General features: G+C 36.4%; 1 protein-coding gene across 8 annotated transcripts in view; it reads left to right on the top strand.

Annotated features, from left to right (window-relative positions):
• Nucleotides 1–19580, top strand: part of NIPBL (NIPBL cohesin loading factor) — a 152169-nt gene that overhangs the window by 93899 nt on the left and 38690 nt on the right. For 6 of the 8 annotated variants that reach the window (XM_040579220.1, XM_040579223.1, XM_040579216.1 and 3 more), the window contains 5 exons: nucleotides 12024–12206; nucleotides 15957–16154; nucleotides 16329–16400; nucleotides 16500–16589; nucleotides 18270–18373. In XM_040579220.1, the coding sequence (XP_040435154.1) occupies nucleotides 12024–12206; nucleotides 15957–16154; nucleotides 16329–16400; nucleotides 16500–16589; nucleotides 18270–18373 (647 nt within the window). The remainder of the gene's footprint in view (nucleotides 1–12023; nucleotides 12207–15956; nucleotides 16155–16328; nucleotides 16401–16499; nucleotides 16590–18269; nucleotides 18374–19580) is intronic. The other 2 variants (XM_040579224.1, XM_040579218.1) reach the window with 1 other exon arrangement.

Raw genomic sequence — 19580 nt, 5'->3', positions numbered from 1 at the left:
ATAAGGTTCTTACAGTGATACTAGCAATAGGTTTTGTGGAAAGAATAATGTTGTAATTGTGTTTATGTTTCTCTTACAAATCAAGGTTTTGAGTGTTCAGCAAGGCAGATTTTGGAGAAAGTATCTTTGAACTTCAGATTTTTCAGGTGTCTTTTTCATTGGGTTTTGGTTTTTTTTTCTTTTCTGTTTTGGTCCCCCCCCGCCAGCTTCCTTAAAACATACCTCCTAGGATATAGTATGCTAAATAACTAGGTGAACTCCAATGTTTGAAAAGGTTGATAATTTGTAAAATTATCTTTTCATAAGCCAAAGTCAGTTTGTCAACATCTGACTGATCCAGAAAATATTCATGCCATCGCCACAATGTCCTCACTCCAGTTGAGAGAATGTGTTCACTGTTTTACTCTGTGCCATTTTAGTTATAAACATTTTAATACACTAGGAAGTGTAATATTCATAAACTTTTAGTTCATCCTGTATTTCTTGATAGATTGTAGCAAATCTTTTCTTGTGTTGCCTTTTAGTATTAGTATTCCACTTCTCACATCTCTCTTATTCCATGTGGCTTAGTATATTTTACTTTATATTTCTTTATTTTACTTCCTTGTGTTTCTTGTCCTTTGTTTTTGCTTTCTCATCCATTCCTCCCCCAATAAATTGTTTTCCCCTGGCTTTGTCACATACAATATCATTGCTGTGATGTGTCTGAAAACCATTTCAAAATCAGGTTAGTTCAGCTAATTCAAAACACCATTTAGATAGTCATTCTGTCTTAAGGGACTAATGCTCCTTCATTTAAAACTCAGTAAAATCGACTTGGTTTAAGCTAAAATCAATGTTTTTCAAACTGAAAGTCTATACAACTTCTTACATTGTTTCAGTACATTTTAAAGTCATAGCTTTATTGTGCAAATGGATGCAGCTTGCATTGTACTGCAAAAAGACAAAGTAACGTTTTAATCAAATTTTATAGACAGGTTTGAAATTTTGGTAAGTTATTATATGAATAGGAGTGATAGCTGTAGTACACAACTGTTAATACTGAGTTGTCTCGAACCATCCGTTTTAGCATTTACAAGAAAGAAGCAACTTTTTTCTCTCTTCCAATCTTTGACTGGATCCACTCTTGACTCGGAGGAAAGTTACAGATTTTTTTTTCATAGTATTTTTCTTAAGGCGTCTTACAGTGAAATTTTTGTGGCCTGTTTTGTCCAGGTCAGAATGAAATGTAACACTTTTTCTTTTGGTTTTAACATCTGGGAATGCCTTTTTATCCTGGTTTTAATGCCAATGTGTGTTGTTGGGGGATCCACGAAACTTTTCTTTCATGTTTTGGCTGCAATAAGGAGGTCATGTTTGCCATCCTTTCTTTTCAGAACTTCAGTGAATACTTTCTCTGCTGCTTATAGGAGCTCTACTGATCGGCTGTGTTGGATGGGAGCTATTTACAGTTTCACAGTTACTGCATTCTGAACAAGACAAACTTTCCTTTTTTAAAGTATGAAACAGATATGGTTATGAGAGAATCTGTAAATATCTGTGTAAGGAGGTGTCTGAATTGGTTTATAATATATTTGAAGGATTGCCTTTCCAAAATAAGCACCATACATGTAATGAAATTCTTAGTTCTAGGACAAATGAGTGTGTATTTTTAAGACTGTGCAGAAACACATTTTGAGTCTTTCAGTATCATTTAAAAAAATTTTTTTGTTTAAAAAAACTTAAAATCTGATCTGAGTGCTACTCTTCATTGTAGATTGTTGCAGAACTTCATTATCTGTACAACACAGAACTTTAAATACAGGGTTTTGTTGCTTACTGCAAGTCTTCCTAAATACACTACATTCTCCGCTGCTATGATCTGAAATTTGAGTGAAGTTTTGCAATTTCTTCAAAGGCGCTTTTCATACATATACTTACAGGATCAGCTTAAAACTCTACTGCTTGACCATCTTCATGTCATGAGTTAAAACAATGCATCTAGATTTTTTTGTGTTCTGTGCTTGTGTGATTTGTTGTGGGGTTTGGGGATATTTTTTTTTTTTTATTGTGGTTGGTTTGTTTGTTTGTTTTTAATTCCAGGTGAGTTTTTTGGAGCCTATAGTAACTATAATTTGGCATTTGTGTAACATGACGGTCCATCTTTGAGTCAAGCACGCTGGGAATGGTTTCACTTGTAAAGCAGAGTAATCAATTAGGTGCTCATCTTGTAGGTAGGAGTAACAAGAAAGGGAATATTCCAAAATGAAAACCTGTGTCCAGATTGTGTTGGTTCAGTGAGCCTACTTATAATGCTTTTCACAGACTTCTAGTCAGCACAGTAGAGCTACTTACAAATACTTTGTGGTACAGCTGAAAACTGTGGACAAAAAGGAAGTATCAATTTTAAACATCTCTTTAAATCCTCCGTGCATAGGACTTCTATAAGGATAAATTTGTAAACCTTTGAGAAAAATAGCTTTAGATACTAAAATGTCAAGCAAATTTTAGAGTTCACTCAGATTTATTTCCAAGATGATAAACTCTTGATGTCAAAGCAGATACACTGTTGTACTCAGTGAAATCATTGGGGCAAGCAGCTGTGCTGCAAGGAAGTAACTGGAGTAAAAATGTTTTCTTTGGAAAGGAAAAGGCTGCTGCTCTGCGTGTTTACTGCAGATTGTGGTTTTGTAAAGATGACCATTGTAGAAGTCTGCGATGCCACAAATCTGAGATTTGAAATCACTGTCTTGGAGTTCCTTGTAGCAACTGCATTTGCACGTGTCAAGGCCAGAGTAATAACTATGCATCTTGCATATGCATGCACCACCAGGTGAATCAAGTATGCCATAAGTTTCTGAAGTTCTACAGGAAATTGTCATATTTCAGATTTAAAAGGATGTATTTCATGGTTAACAGCAAGAAATTTATAATGATTCTTCTCAGCGACAGTCTTTAAAGCTTCTGTTAAACTAAATTTAACAGGAATTTTAGCAAAAAACCCACATCAACATCATGAAAATTCTGCAGTCCTCCTGTTTTTCCTCTTTCCTGAGATATTAGTGATTAACTCTTTTCAACTTAAGTGGACTAGAAGAGGAGCTGGCTGTCCCTCGTGGCATTAGAAGTATTTAAAGATAGGTTGGATTTGCAGACGATCCATTTTAACATACACTCTGTCCACTTAGCCCTGATAACATTTTTTTTCTCCTTTCTGGATTGAACAGGTTCACATTTTGAAAAATATTCCAGGCATTGTTTAGTCAGAGGCCAAACCCTAACTATAGATACCCCATTCGGAATGAATAATTCCTGCTTGCGGGGATTTTGTAGGTATGATGTGTCCATCCTATCTCAGAAGGGTTGCTGGAATTTGTAATGGACATTGTACATACTCTCTGGGGCCTTCAATTTTGGTGCTAGTTTTTTCAGAAGTAGATGTTGGATAAACTGATATTGGTAGACAGCCAGATATTCAGCCGTTGCACACTGGGGCCCTTGTGTTGCTCTGTTACCATTACAGTGGCAGACGTTTTCAGCATAGTGCTTTTGCCTGGGAGCTGCTTTAGGTGCTTCCTACTTCAGTCTCTGCCACTAAGGTAAATACTGTGATTCTTGATCTTATAGTTGTTCTTGAGTTCTTACTAGCAGCGATAAACTTCACCAAACCCACTAGTTTCATTTTTCTTTGGTTCATATGAAATATAATGCTTTGTTTTCAGATTTAGGAGTGCGTTGTTTAATTAGTTCATTTTTGAAAAATTACTTTGGTGCATGTAAGCGATGGAAATTTATTACCTGATTTGTCATAGCAATTTGTTGAAAGTCTGAAACTGACTTTGGTTCCTGGACATGGATGTTTGTTCAGGTTCCTCTTACTTTTTTGGGAGTAACTTAGGCTATTTTGCACAAATAATTTTTGCAGCAATATATTGCTGTATGTAAAAAATGTGAGCCAGAAATTTGTCTGATATCAATTACAATGTGCAATGCAGACCTGTTCGTGTGTCTTAAGTATCTAAATATGGATGTTATTTCCTGGCTTATGTGTAGGGATATGAACTCAAAATTTTTGGGTTTAATTTTCTTCTAAACACAGACTAAATTTGACAAAATACAAATAGGGGAAGGCCTCACTTTTGGTTCTGGGCAGTTAGCTTTCCTATTAATTGACATTTTCACGTTAGGTGACTGGTTTTGTGTAAGAAAATTTAAATTGTTTACTTGAAATTTTGAATTTATTTTTTGCTCCATGGAAACATTACCAATGAACAGAAAAAAAGTATGTGATCTTTTTTGTTCCTCAAATTATTGAACGGTTGTTCCTGAAATATATGTACTGTTTAGTTATCTTCTGAGCAACTTTCTCGTAGTGCTATTTTATATTAAAAACTACGTCAGCAATCTTTTGTTGTTGTTGCTTATGTAATTAAGTTACTTTGAAGAAGCAAACCGAGAGTTGCTTCATGTGATATTTTAAATTATGAAGACTGAGAATATTTCCAGGATAGAGTGAGGAAAAAGCAGATCTTCTTGATGTGCCTGTAGTCACAGATCTGGTGTAAATCATGGCATTTGTTTTGCTTTTTCTCTGCAAAGATCTTGCTTGTATTATATTGCCTACATAGGAGGTTTTCTTCTATGAGAAGAAAAATTATGAGGTATAATTTGATTTTATTTCACTAAGGTCTTTTTTCTTAAGTGAGGCCCCATGGCTCAGTTTTTAGGTTAATCAAAATACATGGCTGGGAAAGTACATCAATCAAAAATCTCAGGTTCTCAATATTAGTAGTAACAGAACATTGCATGCTGTGTCTTGCAACTCTACAAAACATCTTAACTTTTTAATACAATACATTGTGTTGGCTTAAATTTCAAGGCATATGTTCAAAAGCAATAACAGCAAAATCCAAAAGCAGTTCCCTGACACAGGTTCATGAAAGTGAGAAGTTTTGTGCAGCACTGTGTTTATTTCACTTGCCAGTTGTGCTCCATTTTACTCTTCAGTACTCCTGTATTTTTTGTGAAGTATCTTGCAAAGCTAGACTGCTCTAGCCTCCTTTTTTCAAAATTTTTATAAAGACAAAAGACCAGTGAAGAGCAATAAGGGGTAAAATAACCTGTGGCTATAGTTGTCAGAGCAATCAGGTAGCTTGAGGAAATCATTGATAACAATGTAAATGTGAGTTCTCTTGGCGTCTTTGGGGAGTGTGTGTTGGGTATATTCCTTGCTCTCTGCCTGTGTCATTCAGGGTGCTGTTTGGAAATCTATTCCCTCCATCAAAAATTTTTTTGCTTCTAAGAGTATTTTGTACTATTGTGAAATCCTTTTAAAATCTCTGTGCTGCCTAGCTGTGGGCAATGATGACCTCTACTGTATGATGGAATTATTCTGTTGCTGTGTTCATATTTTTCTTTGACCCACCAGCCTGATTGGGTCCCATTTATCAAGGCCAGAGCTAAGGACTGTAGTGTAAGTAAGGAGTCTGATCCTTTTCTTTTGTTTAACCCAAGGCTGGGAGCCTTCCCTTTGTGTCAGCAGAGGCAGATGAGGAAAAATGATCTTGAAAGATGTGTTTAAGCAGGTTCTATGGAATTATATAGCGTATACTTCTTCCTAACGCTACTTCTCTCCTTCCTGCTGGATTCATTGCCACAGAGAATCCTGTGGGTCCAGTCCCTTGGGTGGTGGTTAGGGCGTCTCAGTCTCCCACCCTCTTTCTGGTTGTGTGTGAGCTGAGCTCAGGAGTTACCCCTTCATGGATGTAGTCAAAAGTGAGGTTAAGGGCCTCAATAGAGGGTTATACCTTGTTTACAGGATGTAGCTGTATATCCTTCCATAAATTTTAATTAAGGCAGAGAATTGGAGAGGAAAGAGGAAGGCTGCTGGAGTAAATGCACTACTTCTCAGATTATTTTCACCAATATTTTTTTGATGGTGCATTTTTCAGCTGATAAGATACTGAAATAAAAGGGGGACTTCTGTCTGATGAGCAGATGTACCTTTCTCATAACTTAAATTCCTCTTTGAGAAAAGGATTGCAATTTCCCTGTATTCCCCTTGAATATTCTGTTCTTGAAACTCTCCAGAGTACATTTATTTGGAAGAGTGTGAAGCTGGTGAGCAAGGGTCTCTGATCACCAAGGACTTAATGTGCCATATAAAGAACATACTGGGAACATAAAGAACAAGCATTTTAAGGGAGAGCTTGGTGGAAAGGTGTAATTAAATCTGCACAATGAGTGAGAGCCAGAAGTTTTCGGCTGTGACCAGTAAGCTGTTCATCAATCACAGGCAGTCATGTGACCCTTTGCATTGTAATGCTGAAGTGCTATACTGGAGCAGTACTTAACTATTTTTAAAAAGTTTTTATTTTCCAAATGCTTTTATGAAGTACAGAATTAATTTTATCTCATCTTTTTTCTTTCAGTTCTTTATCTAAAATAGAACCTTATCTGCCTGAGTGGTTGTAGTAGAATTAAGCTGTGAGTTTGTGCTGTTGTAGTTACAGTGACATAACTGTCCAACAAGAAAGCACTCTTGTTACGGAGTGAGAATGTATTCTATTTGATTTAGCACAGTTTGAAGGTTTTTTGAGCTAATCCAGATAGAAACTGCATATATGTCTGACATAGGAAGTTATATCAGGGTGGTTATAGCAGTGACCCAAAATTACTTGAGAAACGAAGACAGTAAGCTAGTGATATATGAGAGAGGAACATCGTCTCTCAAATGCTTAGAGAGGACATGTGAGAAAGGCAAGCTTGGCCTCTGTGGCATAACAGCAAGAGTGGATATACTAGTCATCAGCACAATAAAATAGTCCAGTAGTAGGTAGCATCTTCTGAGGAAAAAAAAGGAGCAAGAGAAGGGCAAAACTGAGGTACAAGCTGTAGGGATTAATTTTTAATGTCAAAATGAAGCTGTGTGGCAATTCATTAGTGTACAAGTTTGAGAATTTGGGGAGTGGTTAAACTTAAATTTCTAAACACTAAGAAATGCAAAGTGTATCCTCACCTCAAACAAGTTCACTGTTCCCTCTTAGACCCTTATGTGTTCCTTTTATAATGTCTTGATAGTTGAAAAAACTTGTGTTTTAAAATACAAGATAGATCTAGAAATCATAAATGTCAGACTGCAGGTCTGCATATTACAAACTATTAACACACAGAAATGGACAATATGTACGGTTGCTAATTTATGCAGCTGGCTTTATTAACATAAACCTCAGTTTTGAAATAATTATTCTCAGGGCAGTTTTTCTTCAAGCACTTGTTCATTTGCTACAGTAAATATATGTGCAAACAGGCCATTTTGATGTCACAAGTATTTTAAAGCAACCATATAAGCGAATTGATAGGGACTGTTTCCACTGTATTAACTTTCTCTTACAGTTGTGAAGTAGCAATTTGGAGTTTAGGTTTCTAAATGTATTTGAATCATGATGGCTTGTTAGTGCATCGGAAGTTGCACCACAGTGTAAACTATACATCTGTTTTCTATGGTTTGGAAAGCAAAGATAAATCATTACTGAGATGATAACGGAGTTTATTAGTGTTGGTTTTGATTTCATGGCAGGACAGCCTCTCTGATCCTGGAAAGCTGACCTAAACATCAGCAAGCGTTATCCCCTTTTCTATAGCTGCTTGTCTGAAGTTGTTATATCAAGGCAGGTGAAAGACACATGAACACACTAATCATTGTGTCAAAAAAATAATTGTCCTGTCCATATTGAATGGATCCAGTAAAAGTCCATAATGGTGTTACCTTTTTTTAATTTCAACCTGTGTGGAAAACATTCAGCTGCCTGGGTCAGGGAGATCTGTTTGACACTCCTGAAGATTAGATATGCGTAAATATTAGCTAAAGTTAAAGGCTGTTTTACAGACTTGAAACAACGCATCAAGTTGTGAACAAAAAGCGGTGCTGAACTGTGCAAGATTTGGAACCGTGCAAAATCAGATCTGTGCGTTTCCATTCTATTTTTAAGCCATATGTGAAGAAGGGATATACTACATCCACTACACATTTTAGAAATCTTCCTAGTATTCATGGCAAAACCCTTTGAAAAGCTTCCTAGATTAGAATAGAATATGGGAGGAAACTTACAGACTAGTTCATTTTTAGCTAAGATTCTGTGGCTGATGAAGATTCTTCAGTATCTCCTCTAAGAAACCTTCTGATAGTGGCAGTCAAACAAAACCAAGAAGAACTTGTTCTTCCACCAACAAGCAACTAGTAAGTCATGGATAGCGCTGCATACATTTGGAGAAGCATTGAAGAAGTGGCTGTTCTGTATGTGGTTCTTGGAGATTAGTTGTTCTTACAGCTATTCTATGACTTGCCCTTCAGTTTCATGAATGTAGAGCTTGTTAGCATGCTGGTTTTTTACAGTGAGAGAAAGATTCTGGTATGATGGTGTCACGGTCCGCTTAGTGGACTCGTGATGGTTTGTTTACTATGATCTCGAAGTGCAAAAAAAATCAAGGCAATCACACCAAGGGGTTATGTTTCAATCAAACAGCACGATTTTATTGTTTGCCCATAAAGTGGCGTGTGATAGATAGAAAGACAGAAAGTGAAGAAAAGATAAAGTCAAAAGAAAAGGAAAGAGGATTATAGCTACCGCCACAGGTCCAAGGTCTTCCTATGGTCCCAGGTCCAAGCACCATCCTGCCTGTCCTTCCGATCGTTGTGATCCTTGGTGGGGAAGATCTCCCAAATTCGGTTGCTCAGGAGCCATCTTTTATGCCAAGCAGCGCACCTTGCTCCTCCTCTGGCCCGTGGATTGTTGTCAGCCTCTGCCTTCTCGAGCCAGGTTATCACGCATGTTCTGTTCCGTTGTTACGACAACGGTTGTGATCCACCTTCTGGACAGCTGCTATGTGGCCTTATCGTAGTTGTTCCTTCCAGTGCCGGGTATCAGGGAGCGGCATAGTACTCCTCGTATCGTGCAGTTCTCCTTCAGGGTCACTGAGACCCGGTGTCCATGAGGAGCACATTCCATCTCCAGGTCTCTGTTAGCAATGTTGAGACAATATCGTTCTCTTTAGACTGGCTCTTACAGATGGTACTTTTTTGTTGTTAATTTTAATAGTTGCAGCAGCTTTGCAATTATGTGTAAGCGATGTCTGAAGAACACTGCTGCCTATAGCCCATTTCAGTACACTGATCACACACAATAGCAAAAAATGGAGTTACTCTGTTGATGAGGACAGTTCATCAGAAAGCTAAGATACTGGGGCATTCTTATTAACTTGTAGAGTAGCTTTTTAGTAAAGTTACTTTCTCCTTAGCTATTTAAAAACCCATGCAAAGCTAGAAGCGATTGTTACTTATTAAAGTGGTAACCCAAAAGTAAGTAACAGGTCTTAGCAAACTTAGAAAATAAATTGAAAAACTGAAGGTGATCATATGTGGTTTTATAGATATTTTGAAAGGGGTTTGTGTTGTATATTCTTTTTAATTGTTTTTGAAAAGTATCCCATAAACTAAAAACTCATTGGCATGGGTATTATAACCTAATGTTTGTTGCCATGTGATTGGATTCTTACAGTGAACTGGATTCTTTTAAGCATTTCTTTACTACCCAGAACAAATAAAAAGCACCTTTGTTAGAAAATGTGGAGGCATAGGAGAAGGAATTTAGTAAGATGTTTCTAGTGAGGACTGGGTTGCCCTGACTCACCATAACATAAGTAATAGAGTAAAATACATATTCACAAGCTCTTCACTGGAGTCCCACAGTATATAATATCCCTGGTTTTCTTCAGAAAGGATGAGGAGTCTTTTTCCAAGTATATCAGAATTGTAGGTACATGTACATTTTTATTTTTCCAGTGAAGTCTAATTAATACTGTGGTAATTGATTTATTTTTAAAGATTGAGCAGTGGTTTACCCTGGGAACAAAATCAATAAGGAAAGTGAGACTAGATATTCTTAGGAGGCAGGCGAGTGGTAGCCTATGATTTTTGTTTGTTTGGGGATTTAATACAACTTCTGTTCCTTTACTTGTAGCTGGCTTTTAAAATGTCTTTGTTTGCCCAGATTTACTATAGGCTTTATGTTATGTGTGTAGTCCTGCTGATTTTAATGAAATCACCAACAGTGCGTAAAATTGAGAATGTATGTTGGAGAACCAAGTTTGGAGGCCCTCTAGTGATTCCACCTTTGGAAATTGTCTTAAAACTTGTGTATGTTAATTTTTGTGTAGTTTGGAGCTGGATATAAGTTAAGTCTCTTCAGGCACTGTATAGGCGTACAAAAAGACGTGCAGTATTAGTGTGGGGACACCACTGCTTAGGTGCATGGCTGTGCAGCATCCAGATTAGACCTGGCTGTCATCTAGTCAGCTGTTGGTACATACAGAAGAACTGGTGTGCCTATGTTGGTGTACTTCTGCCTATCTTCAATCAAGAGCCCAGCCCGCAAAGAATAATCATGTCATAGCAACATGGTCAACCACACTGTGAAATGTTTTCTAGCATTTTTGAAAGCAGTATTGAGAATTTAGGTAATTTTGAAGGTGGTTATCTAAGGATGGAATGGCAACTTAACACAAATAAACAAGAATGACCACAGCGTGGGGGAAGCAGAGACAACTTTTGCTATCAGTTCTACTTTGTAGGTACTTCCCTACCTCAGTTTGAAACCCCAAGAAAAAGTTAAATCTCTTTTAAAAATTCGCTTTAATGGGGTGACTTGCTAAACATACTTGAGAATTATAGAAAAACAATTTTCTGATCATTGTAGGCAATTTTGATGGATGTAGATATATGTGAAACCAGTAATATATAAGACTTCTAAAAAAATCTTGTTGCTGGAAACTGTTTTCTCATATTAAGACTTCTAATTCACATTAAAGGTGTTTAAAGAGGGAAGGAAAATGAAAAGACTAATTCAAGATTAGAAGATAGGAAATTAGTGTAAAAATGGAAATAAATTTTAGAAAGCTGTGTTAGTGATGTAGTGAATGCAATTAAAAAGTGAAATATCATCCAGAATATTATTTTTTAGAGGAGTGTGTGTGTGTGTGTATATATATATATAGCAACTGGCAGGTGATTTCCTCTCTAAATAATACAGTATGCCTTAGGAGGGAGAGGAAGGCACTTATGACAAAGCTATTTGTTCTGTTGTTGGAAAAAGTTTAGCATTTAGTCTGATAATCTTCAGATCTGTGCAGCAGATTCTTTGATAAATAAAGACATCAAATAAACAAACCCCCAAGAAATAACTTTTGCATTTATTTGATTTCCTTGCTTCAGTTGTGAAAATTTTGACTGCAAATCTCCTTCGTTCTGACTATGTGTGCGTTTAATCGTAGTTTTAAAATGTGATGAGAATGGTGTGATATTGTCTACCTGTTTGCCTTGGGCAAGAAACCTGTTGTGGTCCTGCTAGGTGTTTGTCTGTATTAAATAAAAATCTTTCAACTTTGCTTTGTAACAAAATCAAGCAAAAATTCAGGTTGCGTTCTAAAACTACTAATGGGAGGTAAGAAATAAACCTGAGGCAGAGGTTGGGTTGCCAATTATTTGGCCTGTATTTTGGGATAAGGCCCCAGAGATTCTGCAATAGTTCATCCCTCCTTACTGGAAAAGGGAAGATTACTGTCTTGTGTACACTAATATGAATGAGAAACAGAATTGATAACAAGGCACAGAGAATCCTTAATTTGCATACACTGTTAGGAAAACTGTTAAATTCAGAGGATAAACTGAACTAAGACTAAATTCTATGGAAGTAGAGCAGTGATATCATTTTACAAAGGAAATGCACCAATTTGAATTTGTTTATATTTATATGCCTGATAAAATGTTTTATTGAAGGAGATGTGTATGCAATTTATTATGTGAATTCCTAATTTTAGCGTGAACAATAAAAGCAACTTTAAAAAGGGCTGTCAAATACATCCAGGTATATCTAACTGGGATAGTATTAGTGGATACCCTGTAAGTGGTTCCGGAGAAAGGACTGTAGTGTTGGGCCCTTATGTTTATCTTCAGGTTCACGTTTGCTCTTCTTACTCTCCATTAATAGGTAGCATAGATCAGTCAGTGTTAAAGGAGTTGCCTCCTGAGCTCCTGGCAGAAATTGAATCCACCATGCCACTTTGTGAACGTGTGAAAATGAACAAGCGCAAACGTAGCACAGTTAATGAGAAACCAAAATATGCTGAAATCAGTTCTGACGAAGACAATGACAGTGAAGAAGCTTTTGAATGTAAGTAGTATATAATTTTGTTCCTACTGCTAAAGAAAGCTAATATTTTGTTTTTACAAAAAGATGCACTTTTTAAAAAAAAGTTGGCTACCCTAAAACATATGAAAACAAATTTGCAGTCCTGCAATTTTTTTTCCTTTAAAAGAAAAATTGCTTTATTTCCGTTTGTCATTCAAGATGAAAGGCAGCTGGTTGTTAAATTTATTTTCTTAAGTACCTTAGAAGAAGATACTATGTAGGTTTTTTTTCTAAGTTGTATTATGAAACATTTTTAGCCAATCAGATTAAGGGAAATATCCTCTAACGTAGAACAGAAAACTTGTGTACAGAGGTATGCAAAGAAAAATTTCAGTAAATAAACTCTACATTATTCTTAGTTTTCCTGATAAGAAAAGTTAATGATCCCCTCTTTAATTTTTCTGACGTGTTAAATTGAGAATCTTACTGCCCAGAAGTTTCTTAAAGTATTTCTTCTCCTATTAATTTATCTGGCCTATTGCTAGAAAAACTAGAGTTGCTTTTGATGGGTTCTGAAAATACTAGTTGCTGATGGTACTGTTTTTGAATTAACTGTTTTCAGAGGAAGAGAGGAAGCTTGTAGTTACAATTTTGCTGTGCGATCAGATGAGGTTCTGAAGCATCAAAAATTGTTACATGCCTCTAAGTTAGGAAGGGGTTTTCTGCTTGCTAATAGGAGTTTGGTAAGTTTGTCTCTACGGTAGTCCAGTTAGCCAACACTGAAAAGAAAGTCTTATTAAAATTGGAGTGAATCAGTTCAGTCTCAGTTAACATCTTGGCTGTGTACTCATGCAGGGCTACAGAAGTGCCTATTGCTGTTAACCTTGGGAAGGCATCTTGCTGATCATGATTTTTTTCCAAATTTAGACTCTTTCCACCTTTGGTTATATAGACATTGTACTGAACTTTTACAAAACACAGTGTTTTGCTTTCTAATCTTTCTTAGGGTCCTAAGAGAAAGATTTTTTTTTGCTCTACTTTTTAATATGTTTTCAAGTCCTTGTTGAGCAGATATGTAGTGCTTATGCACACATACATCTGAAAATTATAGTGGCAATAGCTCTGATCTTTATCAAAGAAGCAGAAAAGAATGTCCTTTTATTTGTTTTTCCTTTTCATTATGACTGAATAATTTGCTTTGAGTAATTTGTAGTCAGTCTTGATTATGGCAGAGGATTAATGATGATTTGCTTCATTCAGGACTCTATAATCTCTGTTTTCTGTATCCTGTTGCCTGTTTATGATGTCAGTAATCTCAAACAGTAAATACAAAAATAAATAAGTAAAGCAAATTATTTAAGTTGGCTGGGAATGGAGAGAAATGTCAATAATTTCAGATACTGTAATCTACTTATTATCCACAGTAGCTGTTGAAATTTTTAAATAAAATTATAGCAAATTAAGGAAAATTTTCACAGTAATTATATGCTTTAAGGGATTCTAGATTCTTTATATCCATTCAAGAGATCTGGCCATCACTCTAAAAATTCAATGGGGACATCTGTTTAAAAATAAACCTTAATATTTCACAAAGGATCCTGTAGAACTGAATTAAATAAACACAAAACAAAGTGATCAAGAGAATGAAAGATTTGTGACAAGTACATTCATCAGATTTGTACTGTTACAAATGTGCATTTCAGAATTCTTTTGTTGTTTAGAATTGAACTTTAAAAAAATACAAAATAAGGGTTGTTATAGAATAATGTCTTTGAGTATCTTATGGAGAAGGGACATCATATTAAATTAGATTATGAGAAATTAAAAATTGATTAAATCATTCTCATACCATAAGTGCTAAATGTGTTTTTATATAAATGTTTGGCAGAATTCAGAAGAAAATTGGGTATTCTGAGTAGTCTTTTTTATGTATAAAAGCAGTATTAACTCTTGAAATGTTATTAATACTTAAATTTTTAGTCTGTTTTATCTACTTCAGAATAAACTTTATGGAGCAGTGATTATGAATAGCTGCTCCCGACTGTAACCCATTCTATTTTGTCATGCAGCATTGGTGAACTCGTCAATTCAGTATGCTGCTGGAAAGCAACATTGGTAGTTACTTTTCTCACGGAGGTGTAGCTGGAGTCAGATTTTCCCCTACAGAGCCTAAATTGATATGATGATTTCTAAACTGTGGAGAAAGATGTCGTCTGCCTCCACAAAATACTGGGTCATTGGGGAAGAAGTATCAGTTAAGATATGTAGTCTTTTCCCTTAAGACACTTAACTTCTTCTCCAGTATTCTCACTGCAGGTATCCAAGGTGACCCTCCAATTCTTAATCGCAGTTAACTCTCAACCATTTTAAACAGTGTCAGTAGCTCAGACATCATGAACATGACTGTACTGTCTCCAGAAGGTAGCCTGATCCAGAAGGAGTACAGCTCAAATCCTGCACCAAGTTACTACTTAGCACCACCTCTGCGCAGAAGTTCTGTACTACATTTTCAGAAGTGGGAGCCACTATGGTGCGGTGCAGAACATTAGTGTTCTTCAGGGTGTTTTTATTAATTCTGATCCTGGGCTGACTATTGACTATATCCTGGGGGTTTTTCATGCTTCTCAATAAACTGGGGTTGTGGGAATAACTTGTCAGTTCAGTTGCAATTCTGTATAGGTGCTTGGAGCCATTTTGCTCAGAAAAAAAACCCTATGTAAGTCATACTTCACTCAGCTTTAGGAGACTTCGATAGAAACACACAGATGTCAGGGCTGTTACATTCAAGTTCACAAGCATAAACTCTGCTAGTTTAGCATGGGGTGTTTTGATGCTCACAGCACAGTCTGTTGGACATCTCCTTGCTAGCCCGGTTATGCTGTTACATTAGGTAGTGAAGAGTTAGCTGATTTCATAGGTGAAAATATCTTCTCCATATCCTTTTTCTATTATATCTTAGCACCCTGTCCCCTTCAAGATACAAAAGATGTTCTTTGAAAATAACGGAGAACTCTCCATTTTGCTCCCTCACTTTGTTTCCATGAAATCCGTTTCAGTATAGAACATTTTCCCCAGTCTCTTCAACATTCACTTCTGCTGGGCTTTTTATAATAACCTTCTGTGGTATTGACTTCAAGTCTGGCCCAGAACTGTGACTCCAGCTTTCTACTTTACACTGAATTTCCTGTAATATGCATCAAGACAAAATTTTAGTTGTCTTGGCCAAACAGAGTATCTTTAAGCAGCTAGTTTGCCAAGTCTCATTGGAACTTGCTGTGTTAGATGCGCAAAGCAGTCACTGAATTGGAATATGGACATCTGGTAATAGTCATAATTTAGATAGCTGAGGAAATTATCTTAGTGTTCTATGAAAGAATGAAACTTATTTTGATTTGTTCCACTTCCCTTACTTTGCTTAAAAGGACAAATGCCCTGTAAATTCGTATTTTTAAGTGTTTGCTGGTGTCTTTGACAATTTCAGGCACAGTTTTCATGTAATTCAAAAGAAATCATTAGAACAATGCCATAACAGAATTTTATATAATAGTTTTAGAGTGTTCACTTGTTTTACAGAACAGCTATACAGTACTGTTTAACTTGCAAATCACAGAATCATTTAGGTTGGAAAAGAATAAGATCATCAGGTCCAACCGATAACACTGCTAAATCCACCACTAAATTATGTCCTTAAGTGCCACATCTACACATCTCTCAAATAATCTAAAATGTTTGATTTTTAACTATTGAAAGTAGAATTTTTGTACTTAAAATGAAAATGCATTTCATTTCTAGCTTCTCGTAAAAGACATAAAAAGGATAGAGATGAAGCTTGGGAGTATGAAGAACATGACAGAAGAAGTTCTGGTGATCACAGGAGAAGTGGTCATTATCATGAAGGAAGGAGGACTTCGGGTAGTGGCCGTTACCGTAATCGCAGTCCTGATGACTCTGACATGGATGATTATTCTCCTCCCCCTAGCCTCAGTGAGGGTAACTGATAATCTGAAAAAATTAATTTTATTCCCTAATACTAGTGCATTTTTAACAGATATTTTAAACATTTTAAAATAAACTTCTTTACATGCAATATTGAATATGAGTGTAAGAAATGTATATATTCCTTTATTTGTGAAACTGTGTTTCACTCTTTATTCTCTTAATTAGTGGCTAGAAAAATGAAGAAAAAAGAAAAACAAAAGAGGAGGAAAGCTTATGAACCTAAACTAACACCTGAAGGTAATTTTAAAAGGTTTATTTTCTACAATTTGTATTTTCTTGTATATATAATACAATATATATATATAATAATAATTTATAAATTTCTTTTTTTACCAGAAATGATGGATTCCTCTACTTTCAAAAGGTTTACGGCTTCAATAGAGAATATTTTGGAAAATTTGGAAGACATGGATTTTACAGCTTTTGGTAATATGCCAGAAATTTTCAATAAGTTTTCCCCAAATAGAAACACAAGAATTTGTATTCAGTACTTTTGAACCTGCTTATTGGTGATTTAATTGCCTGTGATACAAGCTAAGGCACGCTGCATTTATATAGCTTCCACCTTGAGTGGTGGCCTTTACGTTTCCAATTTAACTTGCTGCTGCAGGAATAAGATCCTCATTCCTCCTCCCTGCAGAATGGAAAAGGGGCATAAATCATAATGAGACAAATAGTGGTCCCTTGCAGTGGAAAGGATGTCATCTTCTATCAAATGTATCTTTGTAAACAACACCAATGTAAGATGGTTTGTCACAGCACTATCCAACCTAGCCGGCTGCAACAAGGCTTTTACCACCCCATACTAGGTTAACTTCAATAGGTAGTTCCTGTGCCTTGCCCCAGCACGGCCACCAATCTCCCACAAGGGTTCAAAAGTTCATCTACTGTATGTGATGTTTCTTCACCCTCTTCAAGCCAGTCCACTCTGCTTCTTGCCTCTGCTGCATCTGGATTCTTCCTTCTCCGGGCTCTTCTTCCAGCCAGCCTCTCCTCATCTGGGCCCCCTTCTTCTCCCGGGGCCTCGCCTTGTCTCCTGCATCCAGAGTGCTCTCTCTCTCTCTCCTCCCTCTGCTTCCTTCAGGTCTCTCTCCATCCAGTGCTCCTCTCCCGTACCCCTTAAAGCTATTTAACCACTTAGCAGGAACCAGCCACAGCTGCACATTATCCGCGTCAGCCAACCCACTGCCCCTGAAGCCAGCCCAATGCTGTATATTATCAATGTTAATTAACCTGCCTTCATTCCTCTATAATTACTCTACAATTCCTCTACAATGGTTCTCTTGCTTAGTAATGTTTGGGGCACATGATTTTGCATCTGTTGAGGCCTTTGACCCAACAGAGCTTGATTATTCAACTCAAGCAGCAGAGTCCTGATGCATTTATGGCTGAGGCACTGGATAACCAGCCAGCTTAGCATGTCTGAGGAAGTAGTTCAGGTTGGCCAAGGTGACTTTCTATTGAGATGGATAATAAAAGTATGCATTAATTTTTTTCCTACCATCTTTGTCACAGGATTAGAACAAGTGGAGAAGCATAGTAAACGCATCGCTACAGTTTTTAAAGCAATAGTGTATACAATCTTGGACTTGAAGTCATTGATTCTTTCTGTGTCTGGTAACATCATGGGGTTTTTGTAAGGGTAAATATGATTAAGGCACAGTGTATTCCAAGGTACTTAATTTCATATGTGTTTGTTATCTACTGCCCTCCCCGCATTTCAACTTCAGAAATAGGACTACAGTCATTTAAGATGTGTTTTACTGAAATGAAGGCAGTGGCACAAAAGCTGCAATAAATAGGGTTTGCTATATTAAAAATTTTTGGTTTATGACTTTCAGAAATGAATGTCCCATGTTAGGCAGTTAAGTGATATTTCAGATTCAGTCATGTTTAAAAAGTAGGTGTTTTGACACAACTAAAATTGTCATCAGTCTTCCTTAGGTGAAACGATTAGATGCTGGCTATCTGGAACTGTTAGATGCTAGCTGTTTAGAAAATCAGTTCTTTTTCTTCAGTTGGCTTTTCCATATTGACTGTAAAATACTGATTTCCTTGAAGTCTAATTAGAAATACGAGTGATAATTTTAATATTTTTTTTTAAAGGTGATGATGATGAGATTCCACAGGAATTGCTGCTGGGAAAACATCAGCTTAGTGAATTGGGTAGTGAATCTGCAAAAATCAAGGCAATGGGCATTATGGACAAGGTACATCTCCATAGTCTTTACATCTTTTTGAACATACAATTTTGATAAACATACAGAAACTTATGTCCCTTGTAATAACATTCCATGCTCTTCAGGTGTGCATGTAACAGATACTGTGAACAGTTGTGCTGCTTCTGACTTACCTAAAGTGCTTAAAAAGTTACCACATCTTAATTGTCACTGTTGCTTGAAGCTGAGACATTTTTGTTGAACGGTGCTTCTCTGTACAGTGCTGACCATATGCCAATACATAATACCCATGTCTAAGCAGTAAAATCTCAAATAATTAATCTGCTTTCAGAGAAGCATATCAACCTATAAGCTTTGCTCCTTACAGCTGGTGTTGAGAAACCACAGTAAATCAGGTCCTGCTGTCAAAGTAAAAAAATCCACCCTTTCTGATATATGCCACCAGTGCAATGTAAATGTGTGATGTACAGCCAGCATTACACTGAATTGTGTGCTTCCTCCATCTCTCCAAAAAGGCCTGTCAGCCTTAGAAGATTTAACACCCCAGGTGATAATAAGATTCATTTTCCATAGACTGCATATTGTGGTTTCTTTGCCACTGCTGTACTTAAGTTCAAGGGAAGTGTTTGTTGGTGCAAAATGTTGGTATCACACCTCTAGAAACAGTGTTCTTGCTTTCCTTTAATCTTCCTGGAACTCTTGGCTTTGGGCAGTTTTATGTTAAACTCTTACTCTGCCTGCTCGTGACCACTTACTGTGGTTATGAAGTGTCTGTGAAAACACTTACTATAAAAGTCATTCTGAAGGGTTTTCTCTAATCCAAAAGTTAGGTACTTTTCCTAGACATTTTTTCAATCTTCGTGTCTTCCTTTGTCACTTGTTGTTAGCCTGGGTGTTTCTCTTTACTGATATTTCTCACCCTTAACCTCTGTTCCTTGTTTTTTACACATACATGCATATATATATGTGTACATAAAAATCAGAATTCTGTTGCTTCTAAAGTTGAATGTTAGTAGTATCTGGATGAGTAAAGCTGGCTCTCCTTGAGTTTAGCTTATTCCACAAATCATTCCATCTTAATTCTGTAGAAGATCAGTGAGTTTGAATTATTTTTTTCAACATGCTAGTTCTTCAAATTTAACACTGATATTAAGACTATATAACCTTTTTATTAGCATTCAAGTATTGGGGAATTTTATATCTGCTTGTTCATGGAATTTGGATTTTCTACTAATAA

This window comes from Falco naumanni, chromosome Z, assembly GCF_017639655.2.
Source record: "Falco naumanni isolate bFalNau1 chromosome Z, bFalNau1.pat, whole genome shotgun sequence".
Lineage (NCBI taxonomy): Eukaryota > Metazoa > Chordata > Aves > Falconiformes > Falconidae > Falco > Falco naumanni.
This window is presented reverse-complemented; position numbering and strand designations above follow the sequence as displayed.